Below are 22,460 nucleotides of genomic sequence, written 5' to 3'. Positions count from 1 at the left end.
CAGCCCCAGCTACACCTGCTGGTGAGGTCGGGGAGCAGCTGGAGCTGGGAAGGGGAATGCCAGCCACCCAGGTGTGTCTCCCGCTCTGCCTGCCTCAGCTGGGTAACCCTGAGCAAGTCTTGCCCTTTGAAGGGCCTCAGTTTGTCCGTACGTATAACAGGGGCTAAGTGGCTTCCTCATCTTCGGGGCCCTTCCTCAACCCCATCCCCCCAGCACTGCCACAGAAAAATGGGACAGCAAGTGTCAGAAGCCAGGAGAGCCAGGAAAGCGAACAACTGAGCCTCAGTTCCCTCATCTGTCCAACAGAAGCTGGAAAGCCCTGTGCTGCCCACCCTTGTTCTCAGCAGTAAGGAGAAGGGGAAAGAAAGATGACCTCAGTGGTGTTTATTAACAATAAACCAACAGAACATGGATGGGTTGGGGAGACGGCAGGAGAGAAAGAGGGCACACAGGCCGGCCCAGTTGCATGAGGGTGCCCTGCCCCCTGGGGCATGTTTTCATGATCCACCCTCCTCTCTCAGGGAAAGAGGGACCCCAGGGCAGCCCCTCCTGTGCCTGGGACTGAAGATGCTGAGGCCTCTGGCCACAGGCCTGAGGTGCTGGCTGCCCTTGGCTCCCTGCCTCCAACCTCATGCCTGGGCCCAGAGTGGGCAGCATCAGGACAGACAGCCATGGGTGCGGACCACCTCCGAGTCTCTCAGTTGCCTTGGTTGTCCACAGCCAGGGCCAACGTCCCAGCAGGGCCAGGAGCTGGAGGAGACATTGAGGGCCACCAGAACAGCGAGAAGAGAACGGAGGGGCTTTGGGTCCTGACTCTGAGCCTCACTCCCACCTCTTCACTGTGTCCTCTGTCCTTATCATGCCCACGGCTGCCACACCGGAGGGCACGGGCTCCAGGGAGGGAAGCCGCGGGCCCTTCTCAGAAATGTGGGGTCAAAAGAAAATACATTAGTTTCTCTGGGGGGGGAAGAAAAGTGTGGGGACCTCATCCTTTTCCCACCCCACCCCCTCACTTAGGCCAGCAGTCCCTCGCCTGCCCTCCACAGGCCTCCCACCTCCACCCTGGCCCCTCTAATTCACCCTGCACACTGACCCTGAAAGATAGTCTATCTAAAGCACAACCAGAGCATGCAAACCCCTGGCCCCCCCTTGTCCCCTGCTCCCCCTCCCCCCAAGTCGTCCTTCCCACCTGGACCCTGCCGTAAGCTGGTAACACCTAGGTCTCTGCCCTGTTCTCTGGGGGGGGCACTGGAGCTACACTGGGGCCTCCACGCCCAGCCCCCCTCTTCCTCTCTCCCTCCCACCCTGCCCATCCTCCAGGGCCCTCAGACCCCACCTCCTTCAGGAAACCTGGCCCCGGGCAAAAGAGCCCACAGGGCTTTTCTCCCACTTCACTTGCTAACCCTCAAGGCCTGGGACCTTGTGGGCCTCACTGCACCCGGAGTGTCCCTGCCCAGCTCAAGATTCTGCCTGTTCAAAGTGTGTGGGGGCAGGCTCCCCTAGAAAAGAGAGGAGTCTGGCTCTGAACAGAGGAGAGAATGATGCCGGCTGCCACAGAAGACAGGGAACTGGTTGGCCAGGAGGCCTGGGGTCCGGTGCCCTCCGCCATGTGAGCTTGGGCAAGTCCCTCCTCCCTGGCCTCAGTTCACCCACCTGCACGATGAGGACTGAGCTTGGAGTGGGTGTGTGTGCGTGTGGGGAGAAGGTAGACAGAGGAGAGGCAGAGGCCACGAGACAGGACTTGCCCTGGGGACAAGCATCGCCATGGCGACCGCCCATGGCCTCGGGCCTCTCGGAACCCCGCGGGGCAGGTCTACCCTTCCAGCCTGGCCGGGCCTCCCCTGGCCACCTGGCTCCCGGCTCACATCATAGACTCCTCCTCCTCGGCGATCTCGCGGTCCACCTGGACGGCGGCATTCTCAAAGCTGGTGACGCCCCCGTACTTGCGCATGTGCACCACCAGGGGCTTCGGCGACTGGCTCCCTGCCAGCGTGGCCACGTACATGCCGGTCCTGTTCTCCTCCAGCGACGGGCCCCAGTCCATGGCCGGTCGGCTGGCCTGCTGGAGCCGCTGTGGCAGAGCAAGGACGGCAGTGACAACGGCGGGCGGCCGGGCACCCGCAAAGCCCTCACCAGGTCACCTGTGTCAGCCCTTGCACCAGTCCCAGGGGGTGGGGTGCTGAGGGCAGTGCGCTTCCCCAGGGGAATGAGTCACATGCCCAGACAAGAGTCCTGCTCGGCTACTCACACGCTGGGTGGCCTTTGGGCATGGGATTTAAGCTTTCCACGCTCGGTTTTCCCCTCTGTCACCTGGGGACCGTGACGCCTTCGTAGGGTCATCAGCAGGCGCTGAGCTAGAGCACCGGCAGGGTTGCTGGGAACAGGCTACGATTACCTGCCGGCCAGTCCAGGGCCACTCTGGGTCCCTTCCCCTAAATGCTGAGTCCTAAGCAGCTGGGAGCTTTGGCGAAGAGCCAGGAGCCGGGAGCACTGAGGCAGGATTGTCACTGACCCTCCAAGTGTCTCCTAGTTGGCCTCGTTCTGACGCTGATGTCTGACCTTTCCCTCTCGAGCCCCAGTTTCCATGGAAGGAGGGAGGTGACTAAGATCATGACTAAGTCTGGACGTTCTAGGGTTCCTCCCTTCCCAAACCACATTCCCCAAGCCCTCTGTGCGCCCTGTGGGGAGAAGAGCCCCAGAGCCTTGGAGGAGGAGAGACAACCAACATTAAGTGGAGCCTCCTGGGTACAGATTCAGGGAGGACAACGTGTGCAAGGACCTTAGCCCGGGGCCCAGCACGGCCCCACACGCAGAGCACGGTGACCCTTACTGGACTGTTGTAGAGCGGGTGACCCCCTGCTCAGAAACCTGCCCGCGGCTGGTCATTTCACTTGAAAGAAGAGCCGAAGTGCCCACCACGGCCTCCATGGCCTGGCCCCTGTCTACCTCCCCGACCTCAGCTCCTGACACTCTCCCTCCACCCACGCCTGCTCTGATCCAGTCTTGCCGACCTCCTTGAGGCCTTCAGACATGGCAGCCCCTCCTGCCTCGGGGCCTTTGTGCTGATTGTCCTTCTGCCCGGAATGCTCTTCCCTTAGATATCTACCTAGATCACCTTGTCGGTTGGGTCAGCTGTCACCCCCTCACAGAGGTCTCCCCAGCCACCCTGGCCAAAATACTTTCCCATCATTCTCTATTCCTAAACTTTGCTTTTGTTTCATTTTTTTATTATTTTTTAAAATATAGCACTTACTACTACCTTTATGTGTGTGTTTATTGTCTGTCTCCCACATTAAAACCCAAGCCCCCCTAGAGCAAGGACTTAGAGTTCCCAACTGAACAGGGGAGCCTAGACCAATGCTTCTTGACCCGAGTACTCTGGACACTTTGGCTGGAGAGTCCCTGTGTAAGAGCTCCCTGCACACCGACGGGTGCTTACCAGCATCCCTGCTCTCTTCCCCCTGGAAGCCAGTAGCATCCCCTGTGCACACTACCCTCTTATGACAAGCAGAATGCCTCCAGACGCTACCAAATGGCCTCTGAGAGCAAAATCACCCCCACGAGAATCCCTGATGTGGAACAAAACATTCACCGCGTCCCAGCTCTATGCTAAGTTGGGCTTCTTCAACCCTTACAGTATCCCTGTGAGAGGGACATTAGGACTTTCACCCTCCACCCCCACAGATATTATCTGGAAGTAAAGTTCGGCAAGGTTTGTCAACTTGGCCAAGGTCACGCGGGTGACAAGTGGTGATGCTGGGATTTGAACCCACGCAGTCTGACTCCATCCTAAACTTAAAAGACTCTGTTTTTCTGCCCTTCACAGTTCTCACAACATCGATGAGCTTCTTTTCTTCTCACAGCAACCCTTAGGGGAGGGATCACTGTCCTCACTTTCAGGACAGAGAAAAGCAGCATTCAGAGAGGTGCATTAACTCACTTAGGGTCACACAGCTGGCAAAAGGCAGACCCCGGATTCCACCTAGTGTGTCAGTGCCGGAAGCCCTGGTACTCGGGAGCCGGGCAAGGACTCGTCTGCAGTGCCCCCCACCCAACAACACGGCCCTTTGCCTGGCTGTTGGCGGCTGCGGCAGCAGGGCAAGAGGGAAGCGTAGCAAGGCTTGGGAACCACGAACTTCCAGGGGGCTGGAGCCCTCTACCCTGAGCAACACCCCTCTCCTCCTTTCCTTTGCGGACACCTTGGCTCTCAAGCAAGGAGACAAGTTTCCTCGAGCCGTACAGGTGGGGCTCCCGAGGTTGAGAGAAGGCCAGGGCTTTGCCGCAGTCACACAGCGGCTGGAACCAGAGCAGTGGCTGGACTCTAGGACGGCCCTGTGGTCTGGGTGCTGCGGCCACAACCCCTGTCTGCTCTGAGCCTCTCTCCAGGTGCAGGTATGAAGGGGGGTGAGGGACACCTGAGGGCACAGGGGAGCTGTGTGGGGAATGGGAGCAGTAAGGTGCTGGCAAACAGATTGAGGGGTGCAGGAGGCTTGATTTGTAGCCAGTTCCAGTGGTATAAACGTTCCCATCAAGGTCGATTTCAAGTTATCAATGATTTAAGAACCAGCTCACAGCATCCCTGAATATTTAACGATTAGCTCTCATGAGCGAGTAGCAGCTGGCTCCGGCATTATCCCTGATGGGATATATGGGCTATGTGTCGGGGTCCCTAGGTTCTCTCCAGGGTACCTAGCAGTCTCACTCAGCTCTGCTCACTGTGACAGCCTCTTCCCACCAGAGGGACTCCACACCCATGGCCTCAGAAGTACAGAGAGTGCAGTGAGACTCAGAGAGGGGCCGAACATTGCAGTGGTCACACAGCCTCACCACACACCCACTGGCCCACTCCCCTCTTTTGAGACTGCGGCTCCCACGCTCAAACAGCTTGCAGTCTCTGCTTTCTGGATCTCTTCACAAAGCCTGGTGTGGGCAGGGCTCCCACCATCAGCCCATTCCCGGGTCACACATGGGCTGCAGCCCACCCTCTGGGGTCCCTCAATCTTGCCTACTGACCCTGAGTTCCCACAGGGAAACTTCGGGCTGGTGACCAGAGTTAAGTCCTGACCCCTGCCCGACTCACAGTAGAACCCGGGACCATTCCCTTGTCCTCTCCCCAAGACATGTGGGCACTGGCCGACACCAGGGGTCTTTGGGTTGTGCGCACCCCTCAGAGGCCTCCCATGGTGCTAGGGGCCACAGGGCAGGACCCGAAGCCCCCTGAGCCTGCCTTACCGCAAGCAGGTCTGAGAGGAGTCATAGCCCAGGCTACTGGTTGGAAAAGGCTGTGAGGCCCTGGGTAAGGTGCTGGGGCAGATGTTTTCTGTTCTAGTAAGTGGGCCCAGGGCAGGGCCTGGGGTCAGGAAGGCCGGGGGCAGATGAGGGCAGGCCAGACTTACCTCCCAGAGCGAGCCCTCCTCCCGAAGCACAGCCACCAGCATGCCGGCGGGGATCATGAGGCAGGACAGCAGGCCCATCAGGATGCCCAGCAGCTCGGCCCAGGCCGGGAACCGGTAGCTGCCATACTCTGAGGGCTGGTACTTGACGATGCTGTACACCAGCAGGGCCTGCAGGCGGCGGCCCCAGCATCACAGCGGGCTTTGGGCAGGCCCCAGGGCTTAGGCCGGCCCAGGTCTGAGCTCCCTGGAGGCCTGAGAGAGCTCAGCCCAGAGCCGCCCAGGGTCAGAGATAACCCAGTCCTAAGCCATGTAGAACCAGAGACGGCTCATCCCCGGAGCCTTTGTGAGGCCTGGGACAGCCCAGCTCGGAAGCACCCAGTTCCTGAGACAGCCTGTGCCTGAACTCCAATTCCAAGGCTGAGAAAACACAGCCATGCATCAACATACCAGCCTAAAGCCCCAGCCCTAAGGCCCTGAGGCCTGGAAAAGCCCCACTCATTTTGCTAACCACACTTGGGGCTAGGCCCAGCACAGCTACAGAAGCTGGGGGCATCGGGGCGCAGGGGAGTAGGCCCAGATCCTGGTGCCCGCCCCGCCCTCAGCTCTGACACTGGCCCACTCTGGGCCGGGGCAGCCCTGCCGGACTGCATGCTCAGAGGGCGACGCTATTCTCAGCCCTGGGTCCCATCCCTCCTTCCCACCGGTTACCAGGAGAGTGGCCGGGGACAGGAACAGCCAGCAGGCCCTGAAGTAGAGGCCCGGCTTGAAGCCCAGCATCATGTGGACGTCCCGGCAGAACCGCTGGATGCCTGCACAGGGGAGGGGAGGAGAGTGGCCCCGCCAGCACCTCCCACAAGCACCAGCAGCACCCCCTCCATCCCCACTGCCCCCACTGGAGACCCTGGCCCTTGGGACCAGGGACCCAGGGCAGGGGGACTCGAGTGTAGACACCCATCCTCCCCCTGTGGGGAACGTCAGCTCCCTCTCCCACGGCCCCTCTCACCATACACCCTGGTGACGGCGAGGCACGTGGTGACCACCACCACCATGAGCCCGAAGCTGGCGCTGTAGTCGTCCAGAAGCACCAGCCAGTACATGCCTCCCTGGAACACAAGTCACAGCGCTGGGATCCCCTCACCACAGTCTTGTTCCCCAGTGCCACCCCCGTCTCCAGGCAGGAGGCGGGCAGGAAGCAGCCAGGATGGTGGTGACAGCAGGATGATGACCATGTGACCGCTGCCTACCTGCCGAGCCCTTTACGCACATCATCCTATTGGAGCCTCACATTTTATTGGTGGGAAAACAGGCTGGGGAAGGCGAAGCCACTTGTCCTGAGGTCAACCCGTAAGTGCAGGAGCCAGGCTTGAAGCCAGGTCTTCTCTACTTTGAAGCCAGGATTCTGGGTCATAGGCCAAGCTGCCCTTGGGTAGAGGGCCTGGGGTGGGCTGGCTTCCTCCCAATGAGGAAGCAGCAGGTAGCCCAGGGAACAGTCAGATATTGGGGCAGGCGCCTGGCCTGGCCTCCGCCCCCTGGCGGCCCTCCGTCCCTGCAGCGGCACTCACGTCGGTGGTGAGGACCAGCCCCATCAGGTACATGGCCACGCAGATGAGCCCCGAGAACACAGCCTTCTTGGGCCGCAGGTAGTATGGGAACTCGTCTGTCACAGCTGTCACAATGGTCTCCAGGAAGGCAAACTGGGGGGAGCGGGGGGGGGGGTCAGAATTCACAGACACATGTGCACAGACACGCAAACTCACACAGAGATACACCACACACAGACACACAGCTACGCTATACACACAGATGCACGCACAGACACACAGACACACGTCATACATGGACACACACACGCGCACACGCCCCGCAAGGGGCCCACTGGCTCAGACAAAGCTCACCTGGCTATCCAAGCCAAGAGTCAGGAGCATAAAGAAGAAAAGGAAGGACCAGAAAGGCGACAGAGGCAGCATGGTCATGGCCTGTGGGTAGACGACAAAGGCCAGGCCGGGGCCTGGGCCGAGGGCACAAAGGGTCAGCAGCCTGGGGCACGAGGTCGGCCCCCACAGGCACACTCAAACACACACAGCCGCTTCCACCCACGTGGGCACACTAGTTCAGACAAACGCAGAGATGTACCCTGACTGCACACTTCCCGCACTTAACTCCTAGGACCCAGGCCGGTACGCTGTCGGTGCTCAAGGAACACAGGGTGACAGAATCGGTGAGTTGATCGCGAGCACAGGAAGAAACATAAGACACTCTAAAACCTCATTTGCATCCACTTAGGTATACCATCACTTACACAAACAATCCCACTAACACACGTACTTGGACACGTCCACTGGCACAAGCCCCTGATTCACATCACCATCTGAACCCTCGGTTCACTTGCACAAGACATCCTGACATGGGAAATGACTCACATGGACAAGCAAGGCAAGTCACTAAGATGCGACAGAACAGAAGACAATGTCGTGCATTCACGTGCCTGCAGACACAGGCTAACGCACACTCCTTTGCCCTCCCACCCCCTTTGCCCTTGGACACCCAGAGACCACGCGCACTGGATGAAGCCACCCATGACCTGGCCGGTGCACACTTGCTCCCTCAACCGGCCCCGGCTGTGCCCAACACACACCCTCACGCCCCAGGACTGGCCAGCCTGCCCACCTGCTTTGGCTACTTGGTCCACAGGCACACCCAGCTCCTGAGACATGTAGCCCAGCACAGAGAAGATGGCGAAGCCAGCCAGGATGCTGGTGATGGCATTGCCCAGAGTGACGATAAAGGTGTCCCTGCCGGGGGAAGTCCAGGCACACAGGTCCAGGCCAGAGCGAGCTGGCCCCGCCCTCACCCCACAGGGCCTTCCGTGGCTGGCCACTCTCATCCCTGCTCCGGCCCCCGGGTCTGGGAGGCTGCACTGACCTGTAGATGTTCTGGTGAAACGTGTTGTAGGAGGCAAAGGTGAGGAGACCCCCGAAGCCCACACCCAGGGAGTAGAAGATCTGAAGAGCGGCTTCGACCCACACCTGTGGCAGGGAAGGACGCAGGTGGAGAGCAAAGACAAGGGGCTGGCACACCACGGCCCTGTCCAGAGGGCCAAGGAAAGAGGAGGGAGGAGGTGGGGCGGGAGCTAGTCCACAGGTCCAGGGACAGCGTGGTGGAGAGCCTGGCTCAAAGTGACATGGGCTGGGAGCAAAGCCTGTTCGAGCACTTACGCGGCGGGACTCGGTAAGTCCCTTTCCCTCTCAGTTTCCCTATCCAGGATCTAGATGATGGCTAAGCTTATCGGATTCTGAAGGAAGTAGTGTCTTATGTAAATTTCCAGTAGACCCTTATTGACAACAAGCCCGTGGAACCCCTTGACTTCCTCCCTGGAGTAGGAGGGACCTGGATTTGATTCCAGCTCCCCCACTTTGTGGCTGTATGGCCTAGGCAAGCCACATCACCTCTCTGATCCTCGGGTCCCTCCTCTGTCGTGCAGGGACAGGAACAGTAGCTCCCTCACGGGGTGGTGGTAAGGACTAATGACTACCTACGTGCCAAGGGCTAGGGTTACGCAGTCAGCAGCTTATAAGCTGCTAATAAGAAATTTAGCTGTCGGCACCACTGTTTCTGTCATACTAATGCCCTCCTTGGGGTCTGGAGTCAGACAGATCTGGGTTGGAATTCCAGCTCTGCCGCCCCCTAGCCATGTGATCTTAAGCTTATCACTCTTTCGGGCCTCAGTTTCTTCATCTGTAAAACGGGAGAATAATGTCTACCTTTTTTTAATGTTTATTTTTCTTAGTAAGCTCTACACGCAATGTGGGGCTCAAACTCATGGCCTCGAGATCAGAAGTCGCACACTCCTCTGACTGAGCCAGCCAGGCACCTCAGAATAATGTCTACTTTGTAGGACGGTGAAGAATAAGAAATGAAAAAGACTTAGAGTGTTGAGCACAGGATCTGGTACGGGAGGCCCGCCACAGGGAGGATTCCTACCCATTGCCCTTCTTTTCCCCAGGGAGCCCTCCTCCTTCTATTCCCTGGCTCAGGCCTGACCCCTCCCTCTGCACCTCAGCCCTGAGGGCCTCACCTTGGAAGACAACAGGTGGTGGAACTGGGGGGTGAGATAGAACTGGATGCCCTTCCAGGCCCCCGGGAGGGTGACTCCTCGGACCAGCAGCATGAGCAGGATGAGGTAGGGGAACGTGGCCGTGAAATACACCACCTGCGACGTGGTAAGTGGGGATGGAAGGCAGGGGTGACCTTCCTTCCACCCGGCTCCTCTTCCAGAAGTCCCCATCTTACCTAACTCGCCTCCCCAGCCTTTGGGGAGGCCAAGCAGAGAACACCCATCATCCATGATACTTCTCTTGCCCTCCCCGCCTCCCTTCCTCCGCACATGGATCCCTCATTTAAGTCCCGTCACTGCTTCCCAAGGCGTCCCCAGCCCATCCACCCCCTCCAGCTCCGCTGCGCCCCGCTCCGGGCCACCCTCGGCCCCTGCTTGGAGGCCCTGCCTAGGGTCGATGAGAGTCTCCCCCTCCCTGGGTCCACTCCCCTCGCCCCCAGCCCATGCAACCCACCCTGCGTGGTCACCTGCCACTGTGCATTCCCAGAGCCCCCTCCGTCCTGACTCACAGACCCACCTTCCAAGCATTCAACAAACACTCATGGAGCCTCCTCAAAGCGCCAAGCACTGGGCCAGGGTACAAACTTGAGTAACAGAGAGGTCCTGTCCTTGGCCAGTTTCCGGTCTGGTGAACCAGCCTGGCCACCGTCCATCCTTACCTCCGCCTCTTTCTCCAGGCGGTGCCTCCGGCCCCCACCCCCACTCCTACCCCCAACCTCCTCCCCACTGACATCTTTTCATCCTCTCAGGCTCAGGCCCTGCCCTGCCGCCTCCTCCAGGAAGCCCTCACCCCTCCCAGCCCCTCAGGCCTCTAGGACCTCGCAGGCCTCACCTTGCCCGAGGACTTCACGCCCTTGAGGATACAGAGGAACACGATGACCCAGGCCAGCAACAGACAGAGGCACAGGTTCCAGCGGATCCCCCCAGGGCTGCCAATGCCCCGGCTGCCTTGGATGTGGAGGACGTAGCGGCTGTGGGCGATGAAGAGTTGAGTGTCCTCCGGTCCCCCTGCCACACTCCACGGGCAGGGCGTAAAGCTGTGGCCAGCCAGGTTACGATTACTGGCGGCGTCAGCGTCACGATTACCGGCTGGCATTCACTGAGTTTGATTCTGCAATAGGCTGGTGGCACAATTGACACCTTCCTTCCCTTAATCCCCGCAATGACCCTCCGAATGCTATTACCGTGCCCACTTCGAAGAGAAAGCACCAGAAGCCCAGTGCATTGTGTAAGGTCACACAGCGGGTCAGTGAAGAGCTGGGATTAGAACCCAGGGTCCACCTGACACCAGCCCCTGGACTCAGCCTTCCGGGTGCACGCTGAGCCCCCCGGGGACACTGGCCCATTCCTGCCTCCTCCTGTCCCCAGCAGCTCGGGGGCCCTCCCAGACGGCCACTGGGCCGCCGATGGCCTGACCTCCAGTACTCCTCGCTGGGGCTGACGGTGCTGGTGAGGTTGAGGGGCAGGGCCCCGTTGCCGTCCTTGGAGCCTCTGTGCTCAAGGCAGAGGTCCGTGTTCCACCAGTTGCCACAGTGCTCCCAGGGCAGGCTGCTGGTGAGGGAGGCGAAGAGGTAGAAGAGGACGTAGGCGATGATCGCGTTGTAGTAGATGGCCACCAGGCCCACGATGAGCAGCGTGGCCGCGCCGGCCCCTGGGCGTGGGGAGAGGCGGCGCCCTCAGCTCGAGCCTCCCTGTGAGCCAGGCTGCGCCGCCTCCGGAAGCCAGCCCCTCTCCGGGCTTCACTTCCCCCTCTGCCCAGAGGCTGGGGCATGCGGGCAACCTCCCTGCCTCCCCCGGGCCCAGGCCCCTGCCAGGACTAGAAGTCCTCACCTTTGAAGAGGGGGCTGATTTTCCAGACGGCCAGGGGTCCCAGGCTGGAGAACTGGCCCAGAGAGAGCTCGAGGAAGAAGAGGGGGATGCCACAGATGGCCAGCATGAGGAAGTAGGGCACGAGGAAGGCGCCTGCGTGGAGGAGGAGGGCGGTTGGTGGGGGAAGGTCGCAGGTGGGTCGGCTCCCCTAACGCCCAGCTCCAGCCCCGCCCCTCTCCTGATGGCAGACACCTGCGACCCCATGGAGCACTTCACCTGTGGATTGGGACGGCCTTTTACACCAGACCACGGAGGGCTACGGGGGCTGGTGGGCTTTACCCTCCTGTGCAGCCCCAGTCCCCAGAGCAGGGCTGGGCTCAGAGCAAACGCTGAGTGAATGAAGGAATAGATGAGTGAATTCCCTGCTGGAGAAAGTGTAAACTTCTGGAATGCCCTCGGGATCTGGCCCCAATCTACCTCCCTGTGTGTGGTCTCTGCTACCTTACGCGCTTCTGGCTGCCACCAGCGGTCCCATGTGCCCAATATCCCTCCCCATTTGCTTCCCCTATTGACAGCCAGCTCCTTTAGAAGACTGCCCACCCCTGCAGGGCTCTGGAAGGGCTGTCAGTCGCACCAGCCGCCCTACCCCCTTGGGGCACAGCTCCCAAGGCAGGCCAGTTAGAGGCCCTCCCTGCGGTCCTCTACAGCCGCACCCAGAGGGAACAGCTCTGAGGCTCAAGTCACCATAGAGCTGTCTGTGGCCATCCCCCACCCAACTGCAAGGAGGGAGCCGGTCACAGGAGAAAATGAGGTCAGCACCCTGAGAGAAACACAATTGGGAGCCAGGGAAAGGGAGAGCCGACGGAACCGTGGCCATTATGGAGTTCCTAGAGCATCAAAGGCCAGCTCCAGTCCCACGCTTCCTGGCCACGGCAATTCATGTTATCCTCGCCTCATCCCCTCCTGTTTGGATTTCTGCCGCTCTGCCAATAGGTGCCTCTTGCACGAGCTTGGCAGAGACGGGAGGAGGCTTCGAGGGTGGGCGGGGGCCACACCAGCTCTAGAGAAGGTAGTCCTGGAGGTGGAATGTTGGGTCAGCCACCGGGAGACCTTGGACAAGGAACCTGGCCTCTCCGAGCCCTGGCTGTCACGTCAGGACAACCGTGCCCACCCAGGAGGGCTGTCATCAGGGTTAAAGGCCTGGGGCTGGCCGATGGCCAGTGCTCAACCCCAGCTATTGTCAATGAGACTCAGAACAGTCACTTGATGGTGAAGCAGGGACAACAGAGGATTTGTTGAAGATGGGACAGGCTTCGTGTTTGTAGTTTGAATGGAAGGAACCAGGAGAGGAGGACAGATCGAAAATTCACAAGTGGGAAGGACTGGTGGGGCGAGGTCCTGGAGGGGGCGGGGAGGAGGGGGGATGGGAGAACTTGGAGAGCACGGTGGTCACTGCCAGGCAGGTACAGCCTGCTGTCATGAAGCAGAGACAGCTTCTCTGCCCATCACTCAGGGCCCGGGAAGTGCCTAGGCTTCAGCGGACAGGTGAGGAGGTATCCACGCTGGGCATGAGAGAGGAAGGAAGGGTTTGGGTGAGGAAAAAAGACAAGGCAGAGAGAGCTCACTTCTCCCGGCCCCATGTCACTGCTTTCAGTGAATCCTGTTCAAGGCCACATAGGAGATGGTGTCCAAGGCCACTGAAAACCTCAGTCCTCTCCAAGCCTTGGCCTGCTAGCCTACACACCCCTCCAACAGGCCCCCGGCCCCTACCTCCGCCGTTGGTGTAGGCCCGGTAGGGGAAACGCCAGACGTTGCCCAGGCCCACGCAGTAGCCGATGCAGGACAGCAAGAAGTCCAGCTTGCCCGTCCAGTTCCCCCGGTCTGCGGCAAAATCCACGTCCAGGTCGACATCGCCCTGGTCACTGGGGGTCATCAGCAGGTCTGGGGTAATGGGCTGCCGGTAAAAGAGACTAAGAGGTGAGGCCAGGTTGGAACTGTGATACAGCCCACCCCACCCCCAAAATAAGAAGATGAAATCCAACAGGGCTGAATGCAAAGATACTCTATGGGTTGAGAAAAATCAACTGCCCTTACCTGGGCTGACATGTCATATGCAGGAGCTCCTTGGGGTGGCTGGTCACTCCAAACTTAGGAGGCCAGCAGGGTGGCTCAGGCGCTAAGAAAGCCACCTTGATCTTAGTTTGGTTAACACAGAGGTCAAATCAAGGGGTGGTCCTAGGTTGATGATGACGATGACGACGACCTTAATAATAGTTACCATGTCTTGAGCTCTTATTATGTGCTCAGTGCACTAAACGTTTTACCTGATTTCATTCTCAAAACAACCCTATGAGCTAAGTACTTGTCTAAGCGCCGTTTCAATCACGAGGACCACTGAGGCTCAGAGAGGAGCCAAGGTTTTATAAAGTTAGCTGGTGGAGAGCTAGGTCTCACACCCAGAGCTTCCCAGCATGGAAGCCCGAGTCTTCAACCTCCAGTGCTGGCCTTTTGCTACTCTGTTCCGGGCACCGTATTTTAAGAAAGACACAGATAGCTTGGAGCATGTCTACAGGGCAGATGGCCAGACAGGAGGGTGTCTGGGAGAAGCAGTCACAGGACAGGGGAAGAAGTAGGGGTCCCCAGCACAGAAAGAAGAGGGCTTGGAGGGAACATGGCCTCCCCCGAGGGAGGAATTCGATTTACGCTCTGGTGGCTCAAGGAGGTCTATGGAGGGCTGCGAATGTTTGTTCACGAGCAGGAAGAGGCTACTGAGTTCGGATCTCTCTCACAGAAGTCATAATCTTCTTGTCACTGCAGGAGAGATGCAGGCAGAGAGGGGAACGGAAGCCAGCTGTCCCCAAGATCCCTGCCTGCGATTCAAGGAGGGTGGGGAAGTCCACTGGGTCTTCTCCCTCCAGACTGGGGCTGGGAAATGGAGGCCCTCCTCCAGCTGCTTGAAATGCTGGCTAGGGGATGAGTTAGCACGTCTATGAGCTGCCCAAGCTGAGGGCCTGCAAGGAAGCCCAAAGATACCAGGGTAACCTTCTAAAATTCAGAGAGCAGTTCCCCCAGTGTGTCTCCTGGAATGGGTCAGTAGAAAGGGACAGCCATGCCCTTCCCGTTTGCCTCTGAAATTCACACCAATGGCAGAGAAAGATGGAGCTGCAAAGAGGGCCAACTGTCCGATAACATCAGAGTTCTGAGAGAAGAGAAAGGACCCCCTGCTGAGGAATGGTTGTGAGGTAACAGTGATATCTCTGGACTGGGAGTCAGGAGTCTACAGTTCTAGTCCCAGGTCTGTGCCACTTCACGGTGTGACTTGAAAGAATTTTCTGAGCCTCAGTTTCCCCATCTCGACACTGAGGGGATTGAATAAATCAGTGTTTCCAAAAATACATTCTTTGGGATGTTCATACATGCTCAGTGTAAGAAAAGGATTCTTGAGTAAAAGAAGTTTGGGGAACACTGGGTTAACACAAAGCAAAATAGTTTGCTGCAGGACTTGTCAGGTCATTTAATGCACCAATACCCACTGCGACTGACTAGAATAGACAGTATTCTGCAATTCTATTTAAGAAAAGGGTTTAAAAAACTAGCATGCTGAGATTTACTCGGAGAAATGTAGGTCTATCTGTTAGTCTTCTGGCTCTGCTGGTCTGTGAGGCAAGCTTCACCAGAGACTCTGTTGGAGACACTTGTGGTGGTTGAAGACCAGATCGGATTCTAGCACGGGGACTCGGTAATCGACTACTGATCAGATATTTTTCCCCCTAAAATTGTCCTTCCTGGCACTAGCCAAGTAGGTGTCTACACACAAATTGGGTGGTGACAGAGGAGGCTTTGCAGGGATTTTGTCCTACGAGCATTGCCGGGATAAAGACGGTGAAAGGAGAAGAGTGCAGGTGTCATAGGATGGAGGTGTCCAGGCGCAGTGACAGGGTCGGGGCAATGGGTTTTGGGGGGGGTGGAGTGGGGGTGACAGTCTTGGGTTGGCTCTCAGGGACAGTGGCGACCACGGTAACGATCCTGCCTGAGGCTGGCTATTGGCCAGAGGGGCAGTGGTAACAAGGACAGCCTGGCATAATTATGGGTGACGGCGATGCTGGCGATAATGTGAACAAGCCGCTTTTCCGGTAATTGGGCTCGCGGTGATCTCAGACATGCTGGGCTGAGGGTAGCAGCAGCCCCCAGACCTACCTGAAACCCGCCCCCGCCCTCTGATGCCCCTTTCCACAAGGTTCCTCCCCAGCTGGGTGAGCATCGGCCCTCTGGAATCACTCCCTGCCAGGTGAGCTCCAGGTGAGCTCCAGCTGACACTGGCCCCTGATACGGGGTAATGTGGCAGGCTGGTCACCCTGTGAGCCCCCCAGCCCTGTTCAGGCCAGCCGGCAGGAGGGCCCAGTAATGAGGTTCCTCTGATCCCTCCTGAGAAGCTGCTGCCCTTTCTCTGCTCACAGAGCAGTCCCGGCTCTCTGTTTCCATGGTGACAAGAGTTCCAAGAGCAGGATGCTGCCAGCTCTCCTGTCCCCCACCTCCCCCAATCAGAGGGAAGCCTGCTTCTGCTCCAGGGACAGAGGATTGGGTCCTCCAAAGATGAACCAATCCCAAGACCACCTGGAGCCCCCAACCCCACCATGGGGTGAATCCCAGGAGGCTGGCACAGAGAGGATGTGACTGGCGGGGAGACAAGTAACCAAATCAATGGGGCAGGGTTGGAAGCTTAATGAGTCGCTTCACACTTCCGCCTGGGTGTGAAGATCCCACCCCCGATTCCCCCACTGCCTATCCCGAGTCACGCAGGAACATAATCCTGAGTTTGTCAGACCTGCACCCCCTCTTTTAGGGACCAAGAGATGTAGGTCACCAGCAGTGGCAGGTGCTGGAAGAGGTTAGCCTGCCCCAGGCCAAGGCTCTCATACCTTCTTCAGGATGCGAGAGACAATAGAAATCTGGAGTCCAACTTCATCATTGTGCTGATGAGGAAACTGAATTTCAGGGAGGGGAAGGGATGAGTCCAAGGTCAAATAGCAAGTTAAGGGCAGAGCAAGACCAGAATCCACACCCCTGACTTTCAGCCCAGTGCTCATCTCCGAACAATGCTGCTCCTTTGCTGATACCTGGCATTTCCTCCCTCCCTGCCCCTTCACCTTGAGACCAAGGGAGAGGACACTGAGGCCAGGTGGCCCCACCCCTGCCCTGGTGGTCCTAGGTCCCTCAGCCTATCTTTAGGAAAGCAGCAAGCTGCATCCCCCATGTCTGTTTTCTTTCTCCTTGTCTATACAGCGGGGGTAACAAGACCTAGCCCCTAGAATTTGTGGAGGATTACATGAGATAAGGGTTTATAGAACACGGCCATTTACACACTTGTGTGGCCCTGTGGCAGCGAGGGGCAGGAGCTCTTGTGGGGAGGGAGAGGAAAGAGGAGAGAGGAGGAGAGTGGAAAAGAACGGCAGGCAGGACCCAAGAGACCCACAAATGGCCTCAAGAAGTCATTCATGTCAGTGGATAAAAAAGACCCACTTATCATCGCGGTTCCACGCCCAGCTGCACGGGGGGCAGAAGGCTTGAATGGGGGGCAGGCGGAGGGGTCAGTAACACCAGCCCCTGGGAGTTCTCGCTCCCATCTGCATCTACCAGCCTCTGTGGGGTCACCACATCCTCCCACCCCACTCAGGGACAGTGGGGCCTGCTTTGGTGCCTTGATACTGGAGCTGGATCGGCAAATGATAGTCCCGGTTAGAGAATGGACTTGCCCAAAGTCACAGGGGAAGTGACATCTGCAGAGATAGTGCCCAGGAGTTCTGACTCCTTGGCTAGGACTCGTACTTTTAAGCCAAAGCAAGAAAACTTGACCCAATACCCTCCCTCCCTGCCCCCCCCCCCACAGGGTACTTGGCTGGGAGATCTAACAGGAGAAATGGGGAGGGGCTGCAGTCTCAGCCCAGGGCTCCAGAAGCACAGATATGGCCCCCTCTCTCACGCCAGCTTCCACCCCACCCCCATATCCCTCGGGTCTCCCATTTCCTTCCTCCCTGCCTTTGCCTCCTGTCAGCCCTGCCGGTGGGCAGCCTGGGGTCTTAGCAGGAAAGCTAAAGCTGGTGGGAGGAAGCAGGTGGTGGCCTCCCGCAGGGCAAAAGCCGGGCAGGAAAGACAGCGTCCCCCTGCTGGTTCTCAGAGGCTGCTTCAGTGCAGAGCGCGAGGATGAGGACCAGGGCGGCACCCCACCCCCACCCCCGAAATTAGTCCAGCTCAAGGCTGGCGCTCAGCTATTCTAACACCCCCAGCCCCAATCAGTCCCTGGGGGAAATGGGTGGGGGACTGGGAGGGGGCGGGCGCCTGGCCCCTGCCACCCCTACCCCATGCCTCTTGGGGCTGCAGACACCTGTTCGAAGGACCTGGCCCAATGAACCCCAGCCCCATCACACAACACCCCGACCCCCAGATTTGAAAGGCCTTGTCGCCACCCTCCACCCCCTGAGGGCCGTGACCCCGCCCCTCCTTGCAACCTAGCTCAGCCCGGCCTCCCCCAGAGCTCCGAGCCGGTCCAGGTGCCCTCTCCGACCCTCCCGGGGCTTGGAGGGGGGCGGACCTCTGCACCCCTCCCTCAGGTGTGCCCCCGCCCCCGTGTGCGCCCCCGTCCTCCTGTCCTACCTTGCGCTGGTGAGCTCCCTGGAGCTTCTTCATCTTGGAGGGCGGGTTGCCGGGGCTTGCGGGCTTGGCTTCCCCTGAGAGCAGAGAGCGAGCGAGAGAGCCAGAGATCGCGCCGCCGGCCGGCCGCCGCGACTTTGCCCCGGCGGCTCCCGCGCACCGGCTGGGGGGGGGGGGGGGGCGCGGGCGCAGGCGCTGCCGTCTGTCGGCTGCGGGCGTGGGGCGTGGGGCGTGGGGCGCGGGCTGGGCGCTGCGAACGCCCTGCTTCTCCCTGCGCAGCCCCCGAGGCTGGGGAGGGGTGCACGGCTGCGCCCGCGGAGACACCCAGACAGACGGGCTGACGGACGGACAGCCGGGGGATGCGCGCGCCCCCGCACGCAGAGCTGCGATTGGAGGGGCCCCGAGCGCGGGAGGAGGGGGGTCCGCGACGGAAACCCTCGGAGGTCTGGAGGCCTCGGCCACCGTCTCCTGAGTGACCTTGGGCAGGTAACCTGCCCTCTCTGGGCCTCCCTTTCCCCAGCTGGGCAATGAGAGAGGCAGGCCACGTGCGTGGACACTAAGGGCCGGGTCCTGGGTTTCAGCGATCCAGGGCCTCCTCTTCTTTGCTGTGTGACCTTGCCCACGTTACTTAAGCTCGCCGCGCTTTTCCAGATGAAAGAGGCCCTTTCATCTGGAAAATGGGGATAAGAATCTTACTCCCCTTACAGTAATGTGAGGAATCTGGGGAGATCGTGCACGGAAAACATGTAGTACAGGGCCTGGCACATAGTAGGGGCTCAGCTGACACTTAGGGACTATGAGTTGCCCACTCCTACCACAAAAGGAGCAGGGGCCATGAATCAGATATGTATTCAGTCGTCCAATCTACCAGTATTTATCATTCCAGATACCGGGCTAGGTCTTATTGTTTCAACACAGTGACCTGGAGAGACAGACGGCATCATCCCTATTTTATGGATGAGAAAACTGAAGCAGAGAGGTTAAGTTCCTCACTCAAGGTCACAGAGCTGGTGGGCGAGACCAGAGACAGAGCCAGTCCTCATGGACCTTCTTGGTGGTCTGGAACATTTCTCCTTTCGCTGGGATGGAAGAGACTCAGGGAGGTTTGGGCAAGAGTAGACGGGGCAAGCGGGACCATGCTGTTGTGACGGCTTGTGACTTAGATCATGAGCACAGGTCCCTCTCCACCAGCAGTGTGACCTCAGGAATGTTATCATTTCATGTCTCTAAAATGAGCCATCAGAGACGCCGTGCCTGTCCCACCTCTCAGGGCGTTGTGAGGGTCCGTGTGAACCTGTGACTAGGATGGGAAATTATTAGCTCGAGTGTTCATACCCATTGGTCTGGTATAGGCTAGTGGACACAGCATATGCTTTGTAACTCGTGCCCCTTTCACTCAAAAGTGAACCAGTTCAGACACTAAGTCATAGGGTTGCCCTACCATCAGCCAACACGGGAAGTCTTCGGGGAGAGTGAGGATAAGGGCCTGCTGTCTCTCATACCCCTGGAGCCTGGAAGGAGGCAAGAAGGGTTTAAATCGAAGCCCAGGCCTGGTAAAGGGCCTGGTTGAGTCCTGGGCCCACCTCTCCTCACCAGGTCCCCCCGGCTGCTCCTTCCTTTAAGTCCGGCCTCAAAGGGCAGGCAAGGGGCTCTCCAGATGCAGGAGAAAGGAGCCCTTTGGGCGTGAATATGAAGGGAAGGAGCATTCATGAAACCCTACTGTGGGGGCGCCTGGGTGGCACAGTCGTTAAGCATCTGCCTTCGGCTCAGGGTGTGATCCCAGGCTCCTCTGCTGGGAGCCTGCTTCTTCCTCTCCCACTCCCCTTGCTGTGTTCCCTCTCTCGCTGGCTGTCTCTCTCTGTCAAATAAATAAATAAAATCTTAAAAAAAAAAAAATGAAACACTACTGTGTTCATTGGATGAAGGCTTATATCCAATATCGAATTCGTAATTCTTTCCAACAGCCTAGGAAGACAGGTTTGTGCATCCCCATTTTGTGCCTGAGGGAACCGTCTCAGAGGAATGAAATACCCAAGGCCATCCAGAGCGGAATCTCTGGGCTTTGGAGAAGGCAAAAGCCCGTGGCTCCTGAATCCAAGAAGGCCCAGGCAGGACCCCCCTGCCCCTCCCCCAGGTCCTGTCACCACTTCTCTCACAGGACAGGCTACAGCTTTGCTGAACAACCCCGTCATTAGACATATGGGTTTCATTAGACCCTATGGAAGGTCCAGAGAACCACAGGAAGAGGGAATAGAGGTGAGGCATTGGCTCAAGAGCCCTGGAAGACTGGCCTCTTTACGGCCCCTTCCCAGTTGTGCCTGCTTCCCCCAGATTCAGCCCTGGGGGGAGCCAGCCTTGGGGTAGCGGGAGGGAATAGGACTGGATGGGGTGACCATGGAACATCAGTGGCAGTCACTGGGGCTGTGAGTGCAAATGGGTCCAGACTCACACTTTTCAGATATGGAAACTGAGGCCCAGAAAAGGCAGGACAGAAAGGAAAGGAAAGGATAGGAAAGGGGAAAGGAAAGGAAAGGAAAAAGTGAAAGAAAAGGCAGGACTTGCGCGATCACTACATGCGACAGAGGCGGGGTTAGTCCTGGCATCTACGAGTCTGACTGCAGCCCTTGCAGGAAAAGTCTGGTCTTCCTCAAACAAATAAAACCCCAACATCTTCTAGAAGATATTGTCCACATAAGCCCACCTGCCCACTGAAGCCCCAGTCTTATGATCATACAACTGGCCACGAGTTCAGCCACCAAGCACATTTGACATCATTCCTTCTCCCTTATCCCAGAGCAAGTTTGGGTCCTACTGGGCAGAATAACTACTTAGGAATCCTAACCAGTAAATAACCTATCTCCCTTACCCCCTTCCCACCTCTCTCTCTCTCTATTTCTCCTGGTCTCACATCAAACCAGAATGGAGATGTGTGCTGATTTAAGGAAAGTGTTAGATGAAAATGTACTTCCTTTTATTATATAGGGAGATATTTTTAAAAGCATATAAATAAACATTTTTTATTTGCTAAAATGTTCAGACTTTATCGCTGCAGAGCATGTGTTTTGTTACACCAGCGAGTGGCGACTGTGAAAAAGGAGGAATCCGACTGCTAGTCCATCTGGTATGATTCAGAGAAAGTGGCTCCGGAGCAGCCGCACTGGGACGGGCTTGCCCTCCAAAGACGCCCTGTCCTAGGCCTGCTGTGCTCCCTGGCCCTGCCTCCCATCAGCTGGGCACCCCATCCCCCCGGAGCCAGGCTGGTTTCCTCGGAGCTCCGCAGTCCTCCTGCCCCCATCCTAACCCGTTACACACGCATGCACACACGCGTACCCTGGGCGGTAGGAGACCTCCCCTATTCCTCACGCTGGGCTGAATCCTCCCCTCGCGCCGAGCCGTGGCCCTCTCTGCTCTGCCCGCACCGATCCCTTGGCAGTCGATAGGATTGGCTCCCCTACGGACTGAGGCTTTCGGCATGACATTAGAGGTCTACGGGGGAAGTTGCATGCAGAACATAGGGCTCATGTGCATGTTTCTGATTTGCTAGAGGCCCTGACCAAGCCATGGGCCTCTGAGGACCAGGCCAAGCCCTATCGGACGTTTGTCTGGACCCCTGGTCTCCAGCCCCAGCTCAGGCCCACCACCTGGGGGAGGGCGGCGTAAAATCGCCATACGTAAAACAGAAGCAGCAGCAGCTTTCCTGACAGGGAGGCTGGACTACCTCTTAGCACTGGGTGGGCTGCAGGGTCTGACAGGACATGAGGGGTCCCTTTCCTGAGCCTAACCCCCGGGGCTCCAGGGGAACTCTCTGAGTGATAGGGAACTCACTATTCACAAGGCAGCCCATGATGCAGCTTGCAAGTCGTTTGAGACCAAAGTTTCCTTTTTCCTGGAGCTCGGACACCAATTGACAGGTGAGCACCCGCCCAACTTGTGGGTGCCACCTAGCCCCCTGAGCGCCCATGTGGGCAGCAGCCGCAGCCGACCCAGCCTGCCAGGCCCGGCTGCTGACCTCCCGCCAGACAGAGGTTTTCCTGTGGCTGGGGACAGACTTCCCAGGCCGCCATCTGCCCTCAGTACTGGCCGGGGTGGGGGGGAGTTAGAACAGGAGGCAGACCTGCCAGCGTCTCACTCTTGGGCGGCAACCGCCCCGCGAGCAGGTGGCTGAAACCCAGCACCTACCTGTGCTAAACACAATTCTGTGATGGGTTCAAGGATTTTATTTCCATTTGACAAATGACGAGGCCAAGGCTCAGAGAAGCCAAGTGACTTGCCTGAAGTGTCAGAGCTGGGAGGCCGTCAACTGGAGGCCAGGCCATCTGACCCTGGAGCCTGCTGCCGAATGTTGAGTCCCCCCCGCCCCGCGGCATCCCCACACTCCGGAGCACGTGGTGTTCGCTGGGGCGTTGGCAGGTGCTCATAGGGGGCTCCCGGGTAGCAAAGCATGGAGAATGCTGGATTAAAGAACATTCAAGGGGCTTCTTTGCTGCGGGACT

The 22,460-nt window shown here is 58.3% G+C and overlaps 1 protein-coding gene across 2 annotated transcripts; it reads right to left on the bottom strand.

The window, feature by feature from the left end:
* Positions 1–369: 369 nt before the first annotated feature.
* Positions 370–18,089, bottom strand: SLC6A7 (solute carrier family 6 member 7). 2 transcript variants are annotated; one of them, XM_048224369.2, is made up of 14 exons: positions 17,971–18,089; positions 13,090–13,273; positions 11,341–11,472; positions 10,927–11,161; positions 10,343–10,481; positions 9,472–9,606; positions 8,319–8,422; positions 8,064–8,188; positions 7,292–7,404; positions 6,959–7,090; positions 6,400–6,499; positions 6,105–6,205; positions 5,397–5,564; positions 1,361–2,071 (listed from the first exon to the last, which is right to left on the bottom strand). In XM_048224369.2, exons 1-14 carry the CDS (start codon positions 18,001–18,003, stop codon positions 1,862–1,864), a joined length of 1,911 nt encoding a protein of 636 aa, XP_048080326.1. In that variant the 5' UTR covers positions 18,004–18,089; the 3' UTR covers positions 1,361–1,861. The 2 variants fall into 2 exon arrangements, with proteins under 2 accessions (XP_057168380.1, XP_048080326.1); XM_057312397.1 differs by lacking the exon at positions 7,292–7,404 and having other exon boundaries at positions 370–2,071.
* Between the last annotated feature and the right edge of the window lie 4,371 nt (positions 18,090–22,460).

The sequence above is a fragment of the Ursus arctos genome, unplaced genomic scaffold (assembly GCF_023065955.2).
Source record: "Ursus arctos isolate Adak ecotype North America unplaced genomic scaffold, UrsArc2.0 scaffold_15, whole genome shotgun sequence".
NCBI classification, from domain to species: Eukaryota; Metazoa; Chordata; class Mammalia; order Carnivora; family Ursidae; genus Ursus; species Ursus arctos.
The sequence above is the reverse complement of the archived record's forward strand: the minus strand, read 5'-3'. Positions and strand labels throughout refer to the sequence as shown.

Bases quoted from the DNA above. Each gene is read 5' to 3' on its own strand.
- SLC6A7 (XM_048224369.2), bottom strand. From the start codon at position 18,003: ATGAAGAAGCTCCAGGGAGCTCACCAGCGCAAG. The intron at 9,607-10,342 runs GTGAGGCCTGCG...ACCACGTCGCAG, and splicing joins GCGTGAAGTCCTCGGGCAAG to GTGGTGTATTTCACGGCCAC. The intron at 7,091-7,291 runs GTGAGCTTTGTC...CGCTCCCCCCAG, and splicing joins CTCTTGGCTTGGATAGCCAG to TTTGCCTTCCTGGAGACCAT.